Source organism: Artemia franciscana, chromosome 4, assembly GCF_032884065.1.
Source record: "Artemia franciscana chromosome 4, ASM3288406v1, whole genome shotgun sequence".
NCBI classification, from domain to species: domain Eukaryota; kingdom Metazoa; phylum Arthropoda; class Branchiopoda; order Anostraca; family Artemiidae; genus Artemia; species Artemia franciscana.
The window spans coordinates 62,028,150-62,043,882 of record NC_088866.1 but is presented as its reverse complement, the minus strand read 5'-3'; the positions used below and the strand labels follow the sequence as shown (position 1 = coordinate 62,043,882).

The following is a 15,733-nucleotide window of genomic DNA, read 5'->3' as shown; positions in this document are numbered from 1 at the left end:
AAGAGGTAAGATGGATAGGCTAAAAATATAAAAAAAATCGGCTATTGTGTTTCAGCAGTTGTTCTTAAAGAATTTTGACAAAGTCAAACTTTAGCGTAAAAATTTTAGATTTGAGGAAGGGACGGCCCTTTTCATGCACAGATCGATCTGTATTTTTTTTAAGTTTTAATGTTGTTCCTTACTTTCAATTAGAAATTACTTCTTTTTTTTATCTAATTTCTGACCGTTTTTCAAATCATGACGGAAATCCACTCCCCCCACGGACAGCTTCTAAATATTCCATTAATAGTATTGCTGAACGAAGACCATTTATTAGCTAAATATTCCATTAAAAAAAATGGTTGAATCAACAGCATCTACGTAACTAAATATTCCATTAAAAGTGTGGCTGAATGAACTGCATTCATTAAATACATATTCCGTTAAAAGTGTGACTGAACGAACAGCCTTTACTAAATAAATATTGTATTAAAAGTGTGACTGACTGAACTGCATTTACTAACTAAACATTAAAAGTATTGCTGAGTGAACAGCATTTACTTCACTAAATATTCCATTAAAAATGTGGCTGAATGAACTGCAATATTAGCTAAATATTCCATTAAAAATATGGCTGAATGAACAGCATTTATTTAACTAAATATTCATTAAAAGTGTGGCTGAACGAACATCATTTACTAGCCAAACATTAAAAGTATTGCTGAGTGAACAGCATTTACTTCACTAAATATTCCATTAAAAGTGTGGCTGAATGAACTGCAATATTAGCTAAATATTCCATTAAAAATATGGCTGAGTGAACAGCATTTAACTAAATATTCATTAAAAGTGTGGCTGAATGAACATCATTTAGTAACTAAACATTAAAAGTATTGCTGAGTGAACAGCATTTACTTCACTAAATATTCCATTAAAAGTGTGGCTGAATGAACTGCAATATTAGCTAAATATTCCATTAAAAATATGGCTGAATGAACAGCATTTACCTAACTAAATATTCGTTAAAATTTAGGGGAATGAATATCATTTATTGAGTAAATATTCCGTTAAAAGTGTGGACTATGAACAGCATTTACTAACTGAATATTCCATTAAAAGCGTGGCTGAATGAACAGCATTTATCAAGTAAACATTTCGTTAAAAGTGTGGCTGAATGAACAGCATTTACTTCACTAAATATTCCATTAAAAGTGTGGCTGAATGAACTGCAATATTAGCCAAATATTCCATAAAAAATATGGCTGAATGAACAGTATTTATTTAACTAAATATTCATTAAAAGTGTGGCTGAATGAACATCATTTAGTAACTAAGCATTAAAAGTATTGCTGAGTGAACAGCATTTACTTCACTAAATATTCCATTAAAAGTGTGGCTGAATGAACTGCAATATTAGCTAAATATTCCATTAAAAATATGGCTGAATGAACAGCATTTACCTAACTAAATATTCGTTAAAATGTAGGGGAATGAATATCATTTATTGAGTAAATATTCCGTTAAAAGTGTGGACTATGAACAGCATTTACTAACTGAATATTCCATTAAAAGCGTGGCTGAATGAACAGCATTTACGAACGGCATCAAAATAGTAACAAAACAATATCACCTTTTCTTTGAGGTGTATCAGATCGTCTTCGTATGATTCAGCGTCAGGATGACCTGTGGGGTAGCCAGCAACGCATATTGTGAAGGCATTGCCAAATGTTTGTCTGATGTGCTGCACCAGATCGGTACCAAACTGAAAACCATTTTTAGGAGGTGCCCAATCATCGGCTTCTATTGGCACATCTAAACAGACATATTTTTTTAACACTTCAGGTTTCACAATTAGTTAATGAACATAAAGAACCGTCTTTGAATGAATGAACTGAATCAACAATTTGATTGAACTTAGTAAAATGTACAGCATTTGATTTATTTCTATATCTACCAGCAGCGGCGGGAAACGTGTGAAGTTTCATTGCAATCAAGGGAACCAGGGAATACTAAACAGCATTAATGTTATCATAATGATTGCAGCCCTTTTGGTATCCAAAATGTATTTTCGATTTTTAATTTTTTAATCAAACTGAAAATAAACAGTAAAAAATAATATTCATTTGGGATTGGATTTTCTGAATTATTTAAAAGATTAGATCTAGACGAAAGAGTACAGGTAACTTGCAAGAGTGGAACCTACCGATAGTATCAGAAAGAAGAATTATCAACGCCATCCAGCATGTGGCGATACTAGGCATTTTTTTAAGCCCTGTAATCATTTTTCTGTCATGAACCAATAGCAGATACTTATTATTACCCTAAACTCAACGATTATACTTATTAAATTAATTATTCTTATCATCACACTGAAAAATATACAAGTGTTGCCAAATGCTAGATGGCGCTGATAATTTTTTCTGTAGACACTAGCGCCAGTTTACACTCTTATAAGTTACCCACTCTTTGATCTAGACTCTAAAACAATGAGCAATCATTTTTTTAAGCGGCAGTTCACATTTTAATAGTGTCGGATAATTTCTCATGATCCTATACGTATCATAGAAAATCATATGTTTATGGTAAAAATGATTTCGAAAACGAAATATGTTATTTAGGTAACACCAACATTGATTATAATATTTTCAGAATCGAATGTGTCAGCTATAGTTAGCTACTCAGCGTAAAAAAAAAGTGGAAATGAGCGTTAATTTACGGATTAAATGCGCATGGATTTATAAAATCTGACCATTTTTAGCTTAAAAAACGCTATTTTTGTTCACCCCTAAAGTCTAGGCTCGTTCTTTTACTTAAACTTAGTTACTAGAACCAGTGGGTGGCATGTTTTTCTCTTTTATTTCTTCTACGTCCAGTTGATGTTTCTGTCTAATTTGGAATTTTATATTGTTTTGTTGGACAAGCCGCTTCACTCCGGCTTGGTTTCCAGAAAATAGTCAATTAGCGACTGATCGGTATTTTTCATTTTTAATGTTTGTGCGTTTGTTGCCCCCCTCCCATCATTCCTAGCCATAGATCCTTGTGAGAGGAGGTATTTGGTGCTGGATATGGGATACCATTTTTTACTAATCCTAGCATAGTTGTAAGAATAATACATCTTACGTTTGTTTTTTTTTGTTTTCATCCTTTAAGAAAGATTGCAAAAGCAACAAAATAATATATTATGACAATAATATTAATATTAAGGAGGTTTACACATTTAAAAACATGCACTACTGCGAAACACCGCATATTCCAGCGCAGAAACGGTATGCTTAACCGTGTTTGAGATATTTATTTTGTTTAAAAAATCTGTCAATCTAAATTTATCAATTTTGGAATACAAACGAAAATATGACTTCCACGTTGTTATACGAATCCAAGTTTTAATGATAGGACTGTCAATCCCTTAAATTGTCAATTTTCAGGTAAGTGGCGTAAAATTTGATGAGCTTCTTGCATTACATAACAAGAAATCCGATGAACGGAGGGAAAATGAGTCACTCAGAAATGTTCGTTTGGATGCAAATTTTTCACTCCTAAGGGCCTCCTTTATCTTCAGACGACAATTCCAATTCGTACAGATGTATTTGGTAAAGATAGTTGAGGCATAAGTCTTAGTTTCAGAAATGACGACATTTCTAAGCTTTCCAATTATCATGGCTGATTTTGCTTCTAACGCAAGAGAAGCATCACTTTAGGTCGCGTCGTCACAATATTATAATTGGACTGTTCCTGCAATATTAAAAAGAAAATTTAGAACAGCGGTTCTCAAACCAAGTTCACACATGGCAGACGAGGGAGGAAGAATATCTAGTGTATTCTACTAAGAATTTCAATCCAATTACCAGACATAATGCATACTATAAAGCAGGCTTTCATTAGCAATATTGTATACTTCCAGAAACAGCAGTAGGGGGAGGGATAGATCGTGTATCTTACTTAAAATTTATTACAAAACAATTTTCTAATAGAAAATATTTGTTTATACTAGGTGTCAAATAGATGTCAGTAGGGTATTAAGTATTAAAATTACTATTCATCTGTCAATTATGAACTGTTAAAAATACGGATTTTATTGTTTTGGTTTTAATCAGTGGGTCATCGTTTTAGTGAATCCAAAATTAGTTGCTGGGTGTTTCAGTAGCTGTAATAAAAGCTATTCCAGCATCTTTTCTTGTTCCATTGTCATTAATATCCAGAATATTTTTAGAGTATTTATTTTCTATGAGTTGTGGATAAAAGTATTCACAGGTTACTTTGCGATAATTCCCATTCGCTTAACTCAGATGGCTCTTTTAGCAAAATTTAGACAATATTTAGTCTACTGCGTGCTCACTAATAAAGTTAGTGAGCACGCAGTAGACCCAATTCAGCGTAGGGTGGGCTTCAGAGAGAGATTTAAGATTAAAAAAAAACCCTAGATTAAAAAAAAAATCGTTTTTGGTCTTTACACTGAGAAACAGCCTATTTTATATTTTCGTTGGGAACAAACGAAAAAATATAATAAATACCCCCCCCCCCCCTTGTTTCTAAAAATCCATTTTGCCAACCCTTTCCCCCATCCCCTAAATTTTCTTGAAGTGGCGCGACTGTAACCACGCAGTTTCTCTTGCCGGCTCCGTCAGAAAATCTGTAATATTCTGTTTTTAAAATAGCAGTCTTCCATTGAAAAAAAAAAGAATGTTACCGAGTCTAATATCATAATGTTGATTTGAAACACACACAAGAAACGTAATAGATGAGTTATTTTTTCTTCTTGCTTTTTTCCTTGGGATCATCAAACAGACCGGATGGTCATAGCCCAAAAATAACCATTACAAGAATAGTTATTGCCTGAAATTTTCTCAAAGGAGTACATCTGTCGAAAGAACTGGACGACATTTTGTATGTTTAGCCTTTCTAAGAGATTAAGTTCTCAAAATAAAAAGGTTACAGTCAATAATGTAAATTGGATGAAAAAGTAACAAGCACATGTTAACCATGTTAATACCAGTATACAGTAACTTTAAATGTGAACCAGGGGCGGATCCAGGATTTTCTTTAGGGGGGGGGGCCTCATAATAGGTTGCTCGGATAAACTTGAGAACAAAGAAATGCCTGCAATTTAACAGGAGCCTCGGCAACTATGCATGGTAAGTAGGTAGTGGGAATGGTCGTAAATTTAATCCAAAACTTGGTGAGGGTTAAAGTTCTAATAAATCTGTTGAAATTGAAATGGTATAAAAATATTAATGCAAAAAATAGTAAGTTATAAAAACCATCCCGCCGTAAAAAAAAAAATAAAAAGCTGTTCTCCATCTATAAAAAAAATGATATTTAGTATTTTCTGCACAATTTTTTGTCTTTACACTTCTGACCACTTTAGCGAGTGAGTTAATCCTTTTATTGTCAAAAAAAAGGATCTTGAACCATCTTTTGCGGTCATGTACTCTTTGTGACAATTTGTATAGGTCAAAACATTTAGCATGTCACCTATCTTTGTCGCATCCCTTAGTAATTATGATAGCAATGGAGAGTAGGAAACGAGGATAAAGATACAATTTGTATATTCGTAAAAGATGTATTAAACATTAATTTTATTAGGAATGTAACAAGAAAAATAGGATGTTCTTCTTGTTATAATTTAAGAGATAGAAATGCATAGAAAACATCTAAAACGACGGTTTTAAGTATAGACAATAAAGCATTAACTAATCACTGTTTCTTTTTAAAAATAGCGTTTTAATAAGCAGTGTCAACTTTGACAAAATCTCATAAATTTACTAATCAAAATTTTACTTTTCATAACAACATAGCGTATCTTTCCATGTTTTAAAGTTCGATATATTTCGCTTATATTACAGAATTCAACCTTTTATAAGAAAATTTCCTCAATTTCCACCCCGCCATATCCATTTATTACATGGTCAATGTCTACCTCAATATTTAGGTGAATGTTTATAATGGCTAGTCCTGTCAGTCTAGAGTCATGTCAGTTTAGAGCTCTTCGTTAGTACTTCCTCTTCTATTCATCCAAAAATATTCGAATAAAGACCAAAATTGTAAGAAAAATATGAACTCTAATAAAAATACATGTAGGTATTTGCTTCAAACTAGGAATATGAGTCGAAATACTCCTTAAAAACAAATTATTATGTGTTTGTTATTTTTGTATTTGATAGGTTCAGATTGGCGATTTAAATTCTCAGTGTTTCAAGCTGTGGAAGATTTCTAATTATTATTTTTTTTTTAATCTTGAGATTTTCAGATATTCAATTCAAACGTTTAAATTTCGATACGTCTATTAAGCACAAATACAAAAATTAGAAATTTGACTCAGATTTAGAATTAAGTGTTGTTCCGTAAAAATTTTGATTTATAAACAACTGATCGTGGAAATATGATTGCATGGAATGTATCAAAGTAAGTATTAAAATCCTCAGCGATACAATTTTATGGACAAATATATGCAACCCCTATACAAGAACATAACTATATTTTGTGATTGGTTGGTATTGGGAAGGTGAGAATTCTGATGTAATATTGTAGTTGCATTCCATTTCCGTAGTTAACTCAAGTTGTATGAATTTTTACTTTTTATTGACATTTTATTAGTAAATGTTTGAAAAAACTCGGGGCCATTCTTCTGATTCGAACTGAGAATTCAGAGACCCATCTATACCAGCTAGATAAAAAAAAAATTAAACAAATAGTTATTTGCCTTCTTTTATAAACAATTTTTCGAAAATTTATTTTTTCTTAAATGACTACTCCGACCTTGGAAGGAATATTTCGACTTGTATACATAATTTTAAGTATGTACTTCTACGAACTTTTATTAAAGTTCTAAGGATTTTGACCTTTATTTTAATGTTTTAGGATGAAAAGAGGAGGTGATATGCCATATAATGCAGAGCTTTAATTAGATGAAAATAGGCAGTAAAATGGCCCCCATTCCCTCACCAAAATCCGAAACTTAAATTAATAGTTTTTGCACTTCTCATACATCTACTTTCTAATATGCAAATCCCCTAAAATAACATTGTTGAAAAAAACCACCCTGTTTTGCAAAAAAAAAGCAAACCCAAAAAACTGAAACAGACAGCGAAAAAACGTAATGATATCGATTTCTTCACCTCAGTGTCGTAGCAAGACTCGAAAACAATTTTTGACAGCAAAAAGAAATGAATATTTTGCCTTTCATCCCCGTTGTGACAGCACAATCCTGAAATTTCATTTCGACAGCCTAAAGAAGTTAGGATCTTAAATTTCCCCTCCTTGTTATAACGAAATGAAGATTTTCGCTTCCCAGTTGGCTTTTATAGTAATACGGACTGATTCCCTGATATTTAATCAAATACTAATTTAATTTAGTATTTAAAATACTAATTTAATTTAATTTAAAATGCTAATTTAATCAAATACCCTAAATTTAATCAAATACTCTTTGGCGGTATGCGAAATTAGTAAAACCTAACAGAAACCGCACAAAGTGACTAAAACCTTGGTTCAAACTTATTTACAAAAAGAGGCAGTCTTAATAATTAAAAACTTATTAAAACCTCAACTATTAAAAACCAATTACAAAAAAATAACTTTCGTTCCAACCCAAACCAGTGCAAATGGTCCCAACCACAAATCCACCACCTCTTCAGGGAGAAGGGGGGGGCACCCCACTACTGATGTGAATGAGCCTCATGGTAATGTGACATTATTTATATTTATAGCCCCAGACACCATTTCTATGTCACACATCAAAAAAGCCCTTCAAATGAGCAAAATGTCATGGATATTATTTACAAATGTACATTTTTTGATTTTTTTTTTTATTTACCATCGGGTAGTCATGGTTTTGCAAGTGTTTCGTATCGGTTAAACACAAAAAGAAGCAGAAGTACGATTTTTTTGGAAAAGAAGGGAGGAGAATAGATGTTAAAAGGGGGATATGTCCTCTGAAAGCAGAACGTCAGATAATCCTTGTCACAAGAAAGCTAAGAGGTCCACGTTTGAATGCTCAATGAACCTGGAAAGTTCCGCTTTTGGTGTTATTTCCAGAATTTAGTAGATTAGAAAACTGGAAAGTTCACCATTGTAATCGTAATTATCGAAAACTCTAGCCCAGAGGTTTGGCATGAGCAATGACACATATATGTCATATATGTGTCCATATCCTATGGCCCACGGGCTTTTTTTTGAATAAATTATTATTATTATTATTATTATTATAATGATCTTATTAATATCAATAAAATCAGTAACTAATATCAAACAGATTATAGAAAAAAAAGACTGAAATAGGTAGGCTGTAACATATTAGTCTATACCTATAGACTATAATAAAACTAAGCTTTATATAAGCAAAGTAACTAATCGTGCTAAGTTGCTCACTTAGACAACCTACCTCCTCTTAAAGCTAGGATATTTCTAATCCCAAGTTGCTTCGCTCTGTTTAGGTGCTTCGTGATTTCTTCTTTTGTCATGGAGACGCAGGTTATGTGCAACATTGTTTCGATGCCACAGTAGTTTAAACAGGCACTGGCAATTGTCATAGATGAGGTTTCAGTATCTCCTGTTGGGTTGCCTGCAGCATGCCACGTCACATCGCAGAACAGAGGTCCACCCAGACGCATACGGTCAAATCTGGGAAATGAATAGCATGATTTGTCAGCAATAGATGACCTTGTAAATTTCTTCGATATACAATTTATGGCCAAAGAGGAAAAAGATATGATGTATGATAAGAATTCCTTTCCGCTTCTTAAAAGTTTAGAATTTTCGGTTAGAAATTATTTTACGGTTGGTCAAATTAAACACAATACCTTTAAAATTCTCTACTAAAGAACCGCTCCACTTATTCTAATGCGGCTGAATTGAGGCTAAGCCTTAATACTTGACATATTCGTAGCATGATATGAAAGATTAAACAATATAATAAAAAAAAAAAAATAAAGCAATGATTTCTGATGGAATTTAAGAATGAAGTTAAACGGATAACCACCCCTTTAGTACTTTACTGAAAACACAAAACAATATTTGACCTTTGTACAGTGGAAACTTGAAGTGGTGTAGAAAAAAGCAATAGAAAAATAAAACCTTTTAGTGTGTTTTTATATTACCTGAAATAGCTTAATTTGGTTGGACTTCAATATTTGACAAAAATAACCCTTTTCAAAAGACACGACAGTCCTGTTCCAGTAATTTTTTAGCTTGTGGTATTTTATATTTATTTTTACTGTACATTTGGCAATGATGTAATTGACTATCCAGCTTTTCCTCAAGGAAACGAGGAACATTTATAAATTTAGTTTAATGCCATTTTTTACTTTGATTTACACTGGGCCGAAAATATTACACCTACTTTTTCTAAAATGATCCCGGGCATTTTTGTTAAATATTCTTTAGCTTTTTGCTGATTTTGTTAATTTACTTCTTAAATACGAAAAAACAAATGAACTATAAAACCTAATTTAGAAAATAAGCACAAGAAATACTTGATTCCCTTTTAAATAATTAATATTTTCTTTAGACTGGGCCGAGGTTACAAGTGTTTTGCCAAAAATAATCTGCAATAATATGGTTCCGCAAAGCTGTAAAGCCTTATGTTGGAAAGAGCGGGAGCAACATTTGATTAAATTTAAAAAAAAATTAAAATTTTCCTTAGACTAGACCGAAGATACAAGCGTTTTGCCAAAAACAATATACATTGCTTAAAGTTATCGATGCTTAAAGTTATCTGCTGTAAAGTTATCGAAGCTGTAAAGCCTTATTTTGGAAAGAGCGCGAGCAACATTTGATTAAATTTAAAAAAAAATTAAAATTTTCCTTAGACTAGACCGAAGATACAAGCGTTTTGCCAAAAACAATATACATTGCTTAAAGTTATCAATGCTTAAAGTTATCTGCTGTAAAGTTATCGAAGCTGTAAAGCCTTATTTTGGAAAGAGCGCGAGCAACATTTGATTAAATTTTAAATAATAATTATTTTCTTTAGACTGGGTCAAAGATACAAGTGTTTTGCCAAAAATGATACGCATTGCTCAAAGTTTTCGAAGCTGTAAAGCCTTATTTTGGAAGAGCACAAGCAACATTTGCTTAAATTTCAAATAATAATTTTCTTTAGACTGGGCTGAAGATACAAGCATTTTGCCCAAAATAATATACATTGCTTAGTAGGAAATGAGGTTAGCAACTGGTTTTGTATTAAATTAAAAAAAAAACTAATTTTTTTAGCTGAAAGTAAGGAGCGACATTAAAACTTAAAACGAACAGAAATTACTCCGTATATGAAATGAGTTGTCCCCTCCGCAATCCCTCGCTCTTTACGCTAAAGCTTTAAATTGTTTTAAAAATTAGAATTGTGGCAGAGTCAAACTTTAGCGTAAAGAGCGAGGGATTGCGGAGGGGACAACTCATTTCATATACGGAGTAATTTCTGTTCGTTTTAAGTTTTAATGTCGCTCCTTACTTTCAGCTAAAAAAATTAGTTTTTTTTTTTTAATTTCTGAACGTTTTTGAATTAATGCATGTTTGGTTTTGGCTCTCCGCACATAAACTATTAAAATGAAATTTGTATATTAATTCTTTTTTTGGCTAAATGCCTTTCTCTTAGTTTTGATCAGACGATTTTGAGAAATAAGGGGTGGAGAAGGAGGCCTAGTTGCCCTCCAATTTTTCGGTTACTTAAAAAGGCAACTAGAACTTTTAATTTTAACGAACGTTTTTATTAGTAAAAAATATACGTAACTTAAGAATTAACTTACGTAACAAACTTTCATAACCTTATATTTTTTTTATATTTTATATTTTTACATTTATATTTTTATATTTTATATTTTTTATATTTTACTCCGTATATGAAATGAGTTGTCCCCTCCCCTCTGTTCGTTTTAAGTTTCAATGGTACTCCTTATTTTCAATTGAAAGAATTTTTCCATGTTTATTTTTTCATTGAGTAATTTCTGTTCGTTTTATGTTTTAATGTCGCTCCTTACTTTCAGCTAAAAAAATTAGTTTTTTTTTATTTAATTTCTGAACGTTTTTGAACTAATGCATGTTTGGTTTTGGCTCTCCGCACATAAATTATTAAAATGAAATTTATATATTAATTCTTTTTTTGGCTAAATGGCTTTCTCTTAGTTTTGATCAGACGATTTTGAGAAATAAGGGGTGGAGAAGGAGGCCTAGTTGCCCTCAAATTTTTTTGTTACTTAAAAAGGCGACTAGAACTTTTAATTTTTAACGACCGTTTTTATTAGTAAAAAATATACGTAACTGAAGAATTAACTTACGTAACAAACTTTCATAACCTTATATTTTTATTATGTATACGAAGGGGTTTGTACCCTCGTTAATACCTCGCTCTTTACACTAAATCGTAAGTTTTGTCCCAATTCTTTAAGAATGACCCCTGAATCAGAAAGGCGTTAGAATAAATAGTTGAAATTACTAAAAATACTTTAGCATAAAGAGCAAGGTATTTATCTTCTCCTAAATACCTCGCTCTTTATGCTAAAGTATTCTTAGAACCCGTCATATGCGGAATAATCTCTTTTCGTTTTAAGTTTCAATACTACTTCTTCCTTTCATTTGAAAAAACGTTTTCATGTTTATTTTTCATTGTTTTCTTACAGTGATGCTAGAGAATCCTGCGCCCTTTTCATTGAATTTTTATTCCCCCATGACAGATTCCTCCAAGGAAAGATCCTCCAACATAGCCCCCTCTCCTCAGCCCCACCCCCAAACAAAATAAAATCCCCCTGAAAACGTCTGTACACTTCCCAATAACCATTACTATATCTAAACACTGGTCAAAGTTTGTAACTTGCAGCCCCTCCCCCAGGGATTGTGGGGGAGTAAGTCATCCCCAAAGACATAGTTATTATGGTTTTCGACTATGCTGAACAAAATGGATATCTCAAAATTTTAATCCGTTGACTTTTGGAAAAAAATGAGCGTGGGAGGGGGCCTAGATGCCCTCCAATTTCTTTGGTCACTTAAAAAGGGCACTAGAACTTTTCATTTCCGTCAGAATGAGCCCTCTTGCGACATTCTAGGACCACTTGGTCGATGCGATGACCCCTGGGGAAAAGAAAAAAAAAACAAAAAAACAAAAAAACAAATAAACACGCACCCGTGATTTGTCTTCTGGCAAAAAATACAAAATTCCACATTTTTGTAGATAGGAGCTTGAAACTGCTACAGTAGGGTTCTCTGATACGCTGAATCTGATGGTGTGATTTTCGTTAAGATCCTAAGACTTTTAGGGGGTGTTTCCCCCTATTTTCCTAAATAAGGCAAATTTTCTCAGGCTCGTAACTTTTGATGGGTAAGACTAAACTTGATGAAACTTATATATTTAAAATCAGCATTAATATGCGATTCTTTTGATGTAGGTATTGATATCAAAATTCCATTTTTTAGAGTTTTGGTTACTATTGAGCCGGGTCGCTCCTTACTACAGTTCGTTACCACGAACTGTTTGATCAGGAGTTAAGCAGGGTTGTGTTCTATCCCCCTTTATATGGATCATTTTGATGGACTTCGTCTTAAGGAGCACAGGAAAGGCAATTGGAGACCATGGAATCAAATGGGGAGAAAGAACACTCCTGGACTTAGATTATGCTGATGATTTAAGCATATTAGATGAAAGTGTGAGCAAAATGAATGAATTTTTAGAGGTTTTACGAGTTCAGGGTGCTAAAATAGGCTTTAAAATTAATGTTAAGAAGACTAAGTCACTAAGGCTAGGAATAAGTGAAGATGAACAGGTGACATTAGGTAACGAAAAGATTGATCAGATTGGGAGCTTCAGCTACCTTGGTAGTATTATTAGTAAAGATGGTGGGAGCAGTGAAGATGTTAAAAGTAGAATAGCTAAGGCCCAGGGTGTTTTTTCACAGTTAAAAAAAAGTTTGGAAGAATAGAAAGATAAGTCTACAAATCAAGATTAGAATATTGGAAACTATAGTGACGACAGTGGTCAAATATGGCTTTGAAGCATGGGCACTCCGAAAAGCAGATTAAAATTTACTAGATGTTTTCCAGAGAAATTGCCTACGGATTGTTCTGGGTACCCGGCTGACTGACCGTATTTCAAACAGTAGGTTGTACGAAAAGTGTGGTTCAATCCCGCTTTCTGGGGCTATAATGAAAGAAAGGTTGAGATGGCTAGGCCACGTTCTACGGATGAAGGATGACAGATTACCGAAGATTGTCCTTTTTGGCCAACCGTCTGGGGCTACACGGAAAGCAGGTCGTCCTTGTCTGGGTTGGGAGGATGTCATAAATAAAGATTTAAAGGAAATGGGAACTTCCTGGGAGGGTGTAAAGGGGGAGGCTTTAAATAGATTAGGTTGGAGGAGCGTGCGTAGCTGTGTTGGCCTCAGGCGGCTTTGTGCTGCAGTGAGTTATTAGTAGTAGTAGTAGTAGTAGTAGTAGTAGTATCGAGAACGTAGTTTTTCCCACGAGGGAACGAGGGAAAATTAAATTTTTGTTTTCTTGCTTTTTTTTTATATCCAGTGGGCCAAAAATATTCTATCCATTAAATTTTAAATAAATGAATTTTAAAATTAAATTTTTAATAATTAATATTTTCTAGTACACTGAACTGAAGATAAGAGCTTTTTCCAGAAGATAATATGTTTTACTTTAGGTCTTAAAATTTTGGTAGTTTTAACAGTGATACAGAGATTTTCATAAGAAATTAAGTTACTCAGAATTTCAACCTTTACGTTTTTTTTTTGCGCCTATGTCCGATAGTGTTCCTCTCAAGGAAAACATCGAATCAGAGCTTCTGTTTTCCATTTGAAACAATTTATAAACCCTTGGCAATTTTCGTATCTTTTTTTTTTGTCGGAGGATGGATGAAAATTATGGAAATCTTTTGGATAATCCGTAGAAACGGGAACACTGCCTCGAAAGATTCTCACTACATTTCAAAAAGTTTATTACATTTGATTTTTGTGTTTTTTTTTGCGTTCAAACGATAATGACAATTATTCAATTGCGTTCAAAAGGGCTAATTGAAACCTACTAAATTAGTTGTATCAGAGCTTAAAACGCTGCAATCCGTTCTTTCCTTGATAGAAAGGTCTTGGTATATCTATTTATAAGGATCAATTAAAAATGTTCCTGCTAGATTTTTTCTTCGAAAGTGATATGGACCTGAATGATTTTCGACTCTAATGATTATTTTTTTTCATTTCATCAATATTTTTGGTACAAAAGAAACAACATGCGCGTACAATAAGAAAGTTCAACACTAGGCGTAGACCATTTCTTCCACTTTTGATTACTAGTATAATACAATTTGCTGTTCGGGAGGCCTTTAAAAGAGCTTAATAATTGTATTTATTAGTTGCGCTTATTAATTAATTACAATTGGCAACATTAAACGCGGGGTCCTTTTCGTCTCTTTCCATGCACTTTCCTTTGCCTTTCTACTACTAACAAGTCACCGCAGCACCAAGCCGCCTGAGGCTAGCACAGCTAAGCACGCTCCTCCTCCATCCCAAACTATTCAAAGCTCTTTAAACCCTTACAGAAAGTTCCTATTTCCTTAAACCTTTCCCTATGACATCCTCCCACCCCAACTGCGGACGACCTGCTTTCTGTTTAGCCCTATACGGTAGGCTGAAAAAGACAATCTTCGGCAATCTACTATCATTACAAAAAAAAAAAAAAAAAAAAAAAAAAAAAAAAAAAAAAAAAAACTATTTTCATTGTTATATAGCCATCGCGTAACAGTTGTCATCACTGGAAAGCTTTTGGTTGCATCTTCCTTACAAAAAAAAATTAAGAATAAATTCTTAAATAAACAATACAGAAAACTCACCGCCGAATGTCATGATTACGTCATCCGAGGACGTATCTAAGGAACGGAAGGGTGTATAAAGTTGAAATTTTCAGGAGATGTCGAAGAACTATCAGAGGGCAACCATCCCCATCATCCTTTTTAGATGTTCCCTTTCCTCATCACTGATAAAAATATTATAAAACAAATGTTGTTCAAAACAGTCAAAAGCTCTAGTAACTATAACTCCGGCGATGCAATGCCTCCACAGCCCCCAGGACGAGGATTACAAATTATAGTTTGCCCTTTTTACATCCAGGATTTATCATTAGGAAAAGGGGTATTTATATTACAGGTGTGTCCGAAGAGGCTAAGGGTATTAAGCTGCAATTTCGGTGAATGTTGAGCGGAATCTTAAACAAAATCTAAAGATACTATGTACATCCTTTTAATCCAAAACTGTATTTGCAATGTCACAATAACAGCTGAGGGCATTAAGTTCAAACTTCCAAAGCATGTTGAAGAGGATGTTAAAAAGTAGTCAAAGGGCAACCAGTCATGACAGTGTTGTTTCTAAACTAAATTTTAATCAAAACGAGCAATGATTAATTTAAAAAAAACTAAGTTTTTCTGAAAAAATAAATTGAGGGAAAAAACTTAGTTTTTCTGAGGGAAGTATAAACTTCTCTCAGAAAAACTTTGTTTTTTTGTAAATAAATACTAATAACATTCCTTCACTTAGAACTTATCCACAAAATAATCATGAAATGTCCTTTTTAGATCCAAAACGACAATCATTCATTGAACTGAGCTCATTGTGCAGAAGTGATGCCAAATTAAACGAAAAATAAATAAATAAAGCGACAATTTGAAAAATGCTTTATTTTTATGTTGTTAAAAGTGTCCTGAAATGGCTTACTCTTACCGTACCAAAATTCCTATATTGTTTTTTTGTTTTCAGTAAAGCACTAGTTTTCTGTAATC

General features: G+C 33.0%; 1 protein-coding gene across 1 annotated transcript in view; it reads right to left on the bottom strand.

The window, feature by feature from the left end:
• LOC136026694 (methylenetetrahydrofolate reductase (NADPH)-like) overlaps nucleotides 1-15,733 on the bottom strand; it is a 64,131-nt gene that overhangs the window by 27,464 nt on the left and 20,934 nt on the right. The window contains exons 3-4 of the mRNA XM_065703443.1: nucleotides 8,360-8,598; nucleotides 1,610-1,791 (exon numbers count right to left, since the gene is read on the bottom strand). Coding sequence (XP_065559515.1) covers nucleotides 1,610-1,791; nucleotides 8,360-8,598 — 421 coding nt within the window. The remainder of the gene's footprint in view (nucleotides 1-1,609; nucleotides 1,792-8,359; nucleotides 8,599-15,733) is intronic.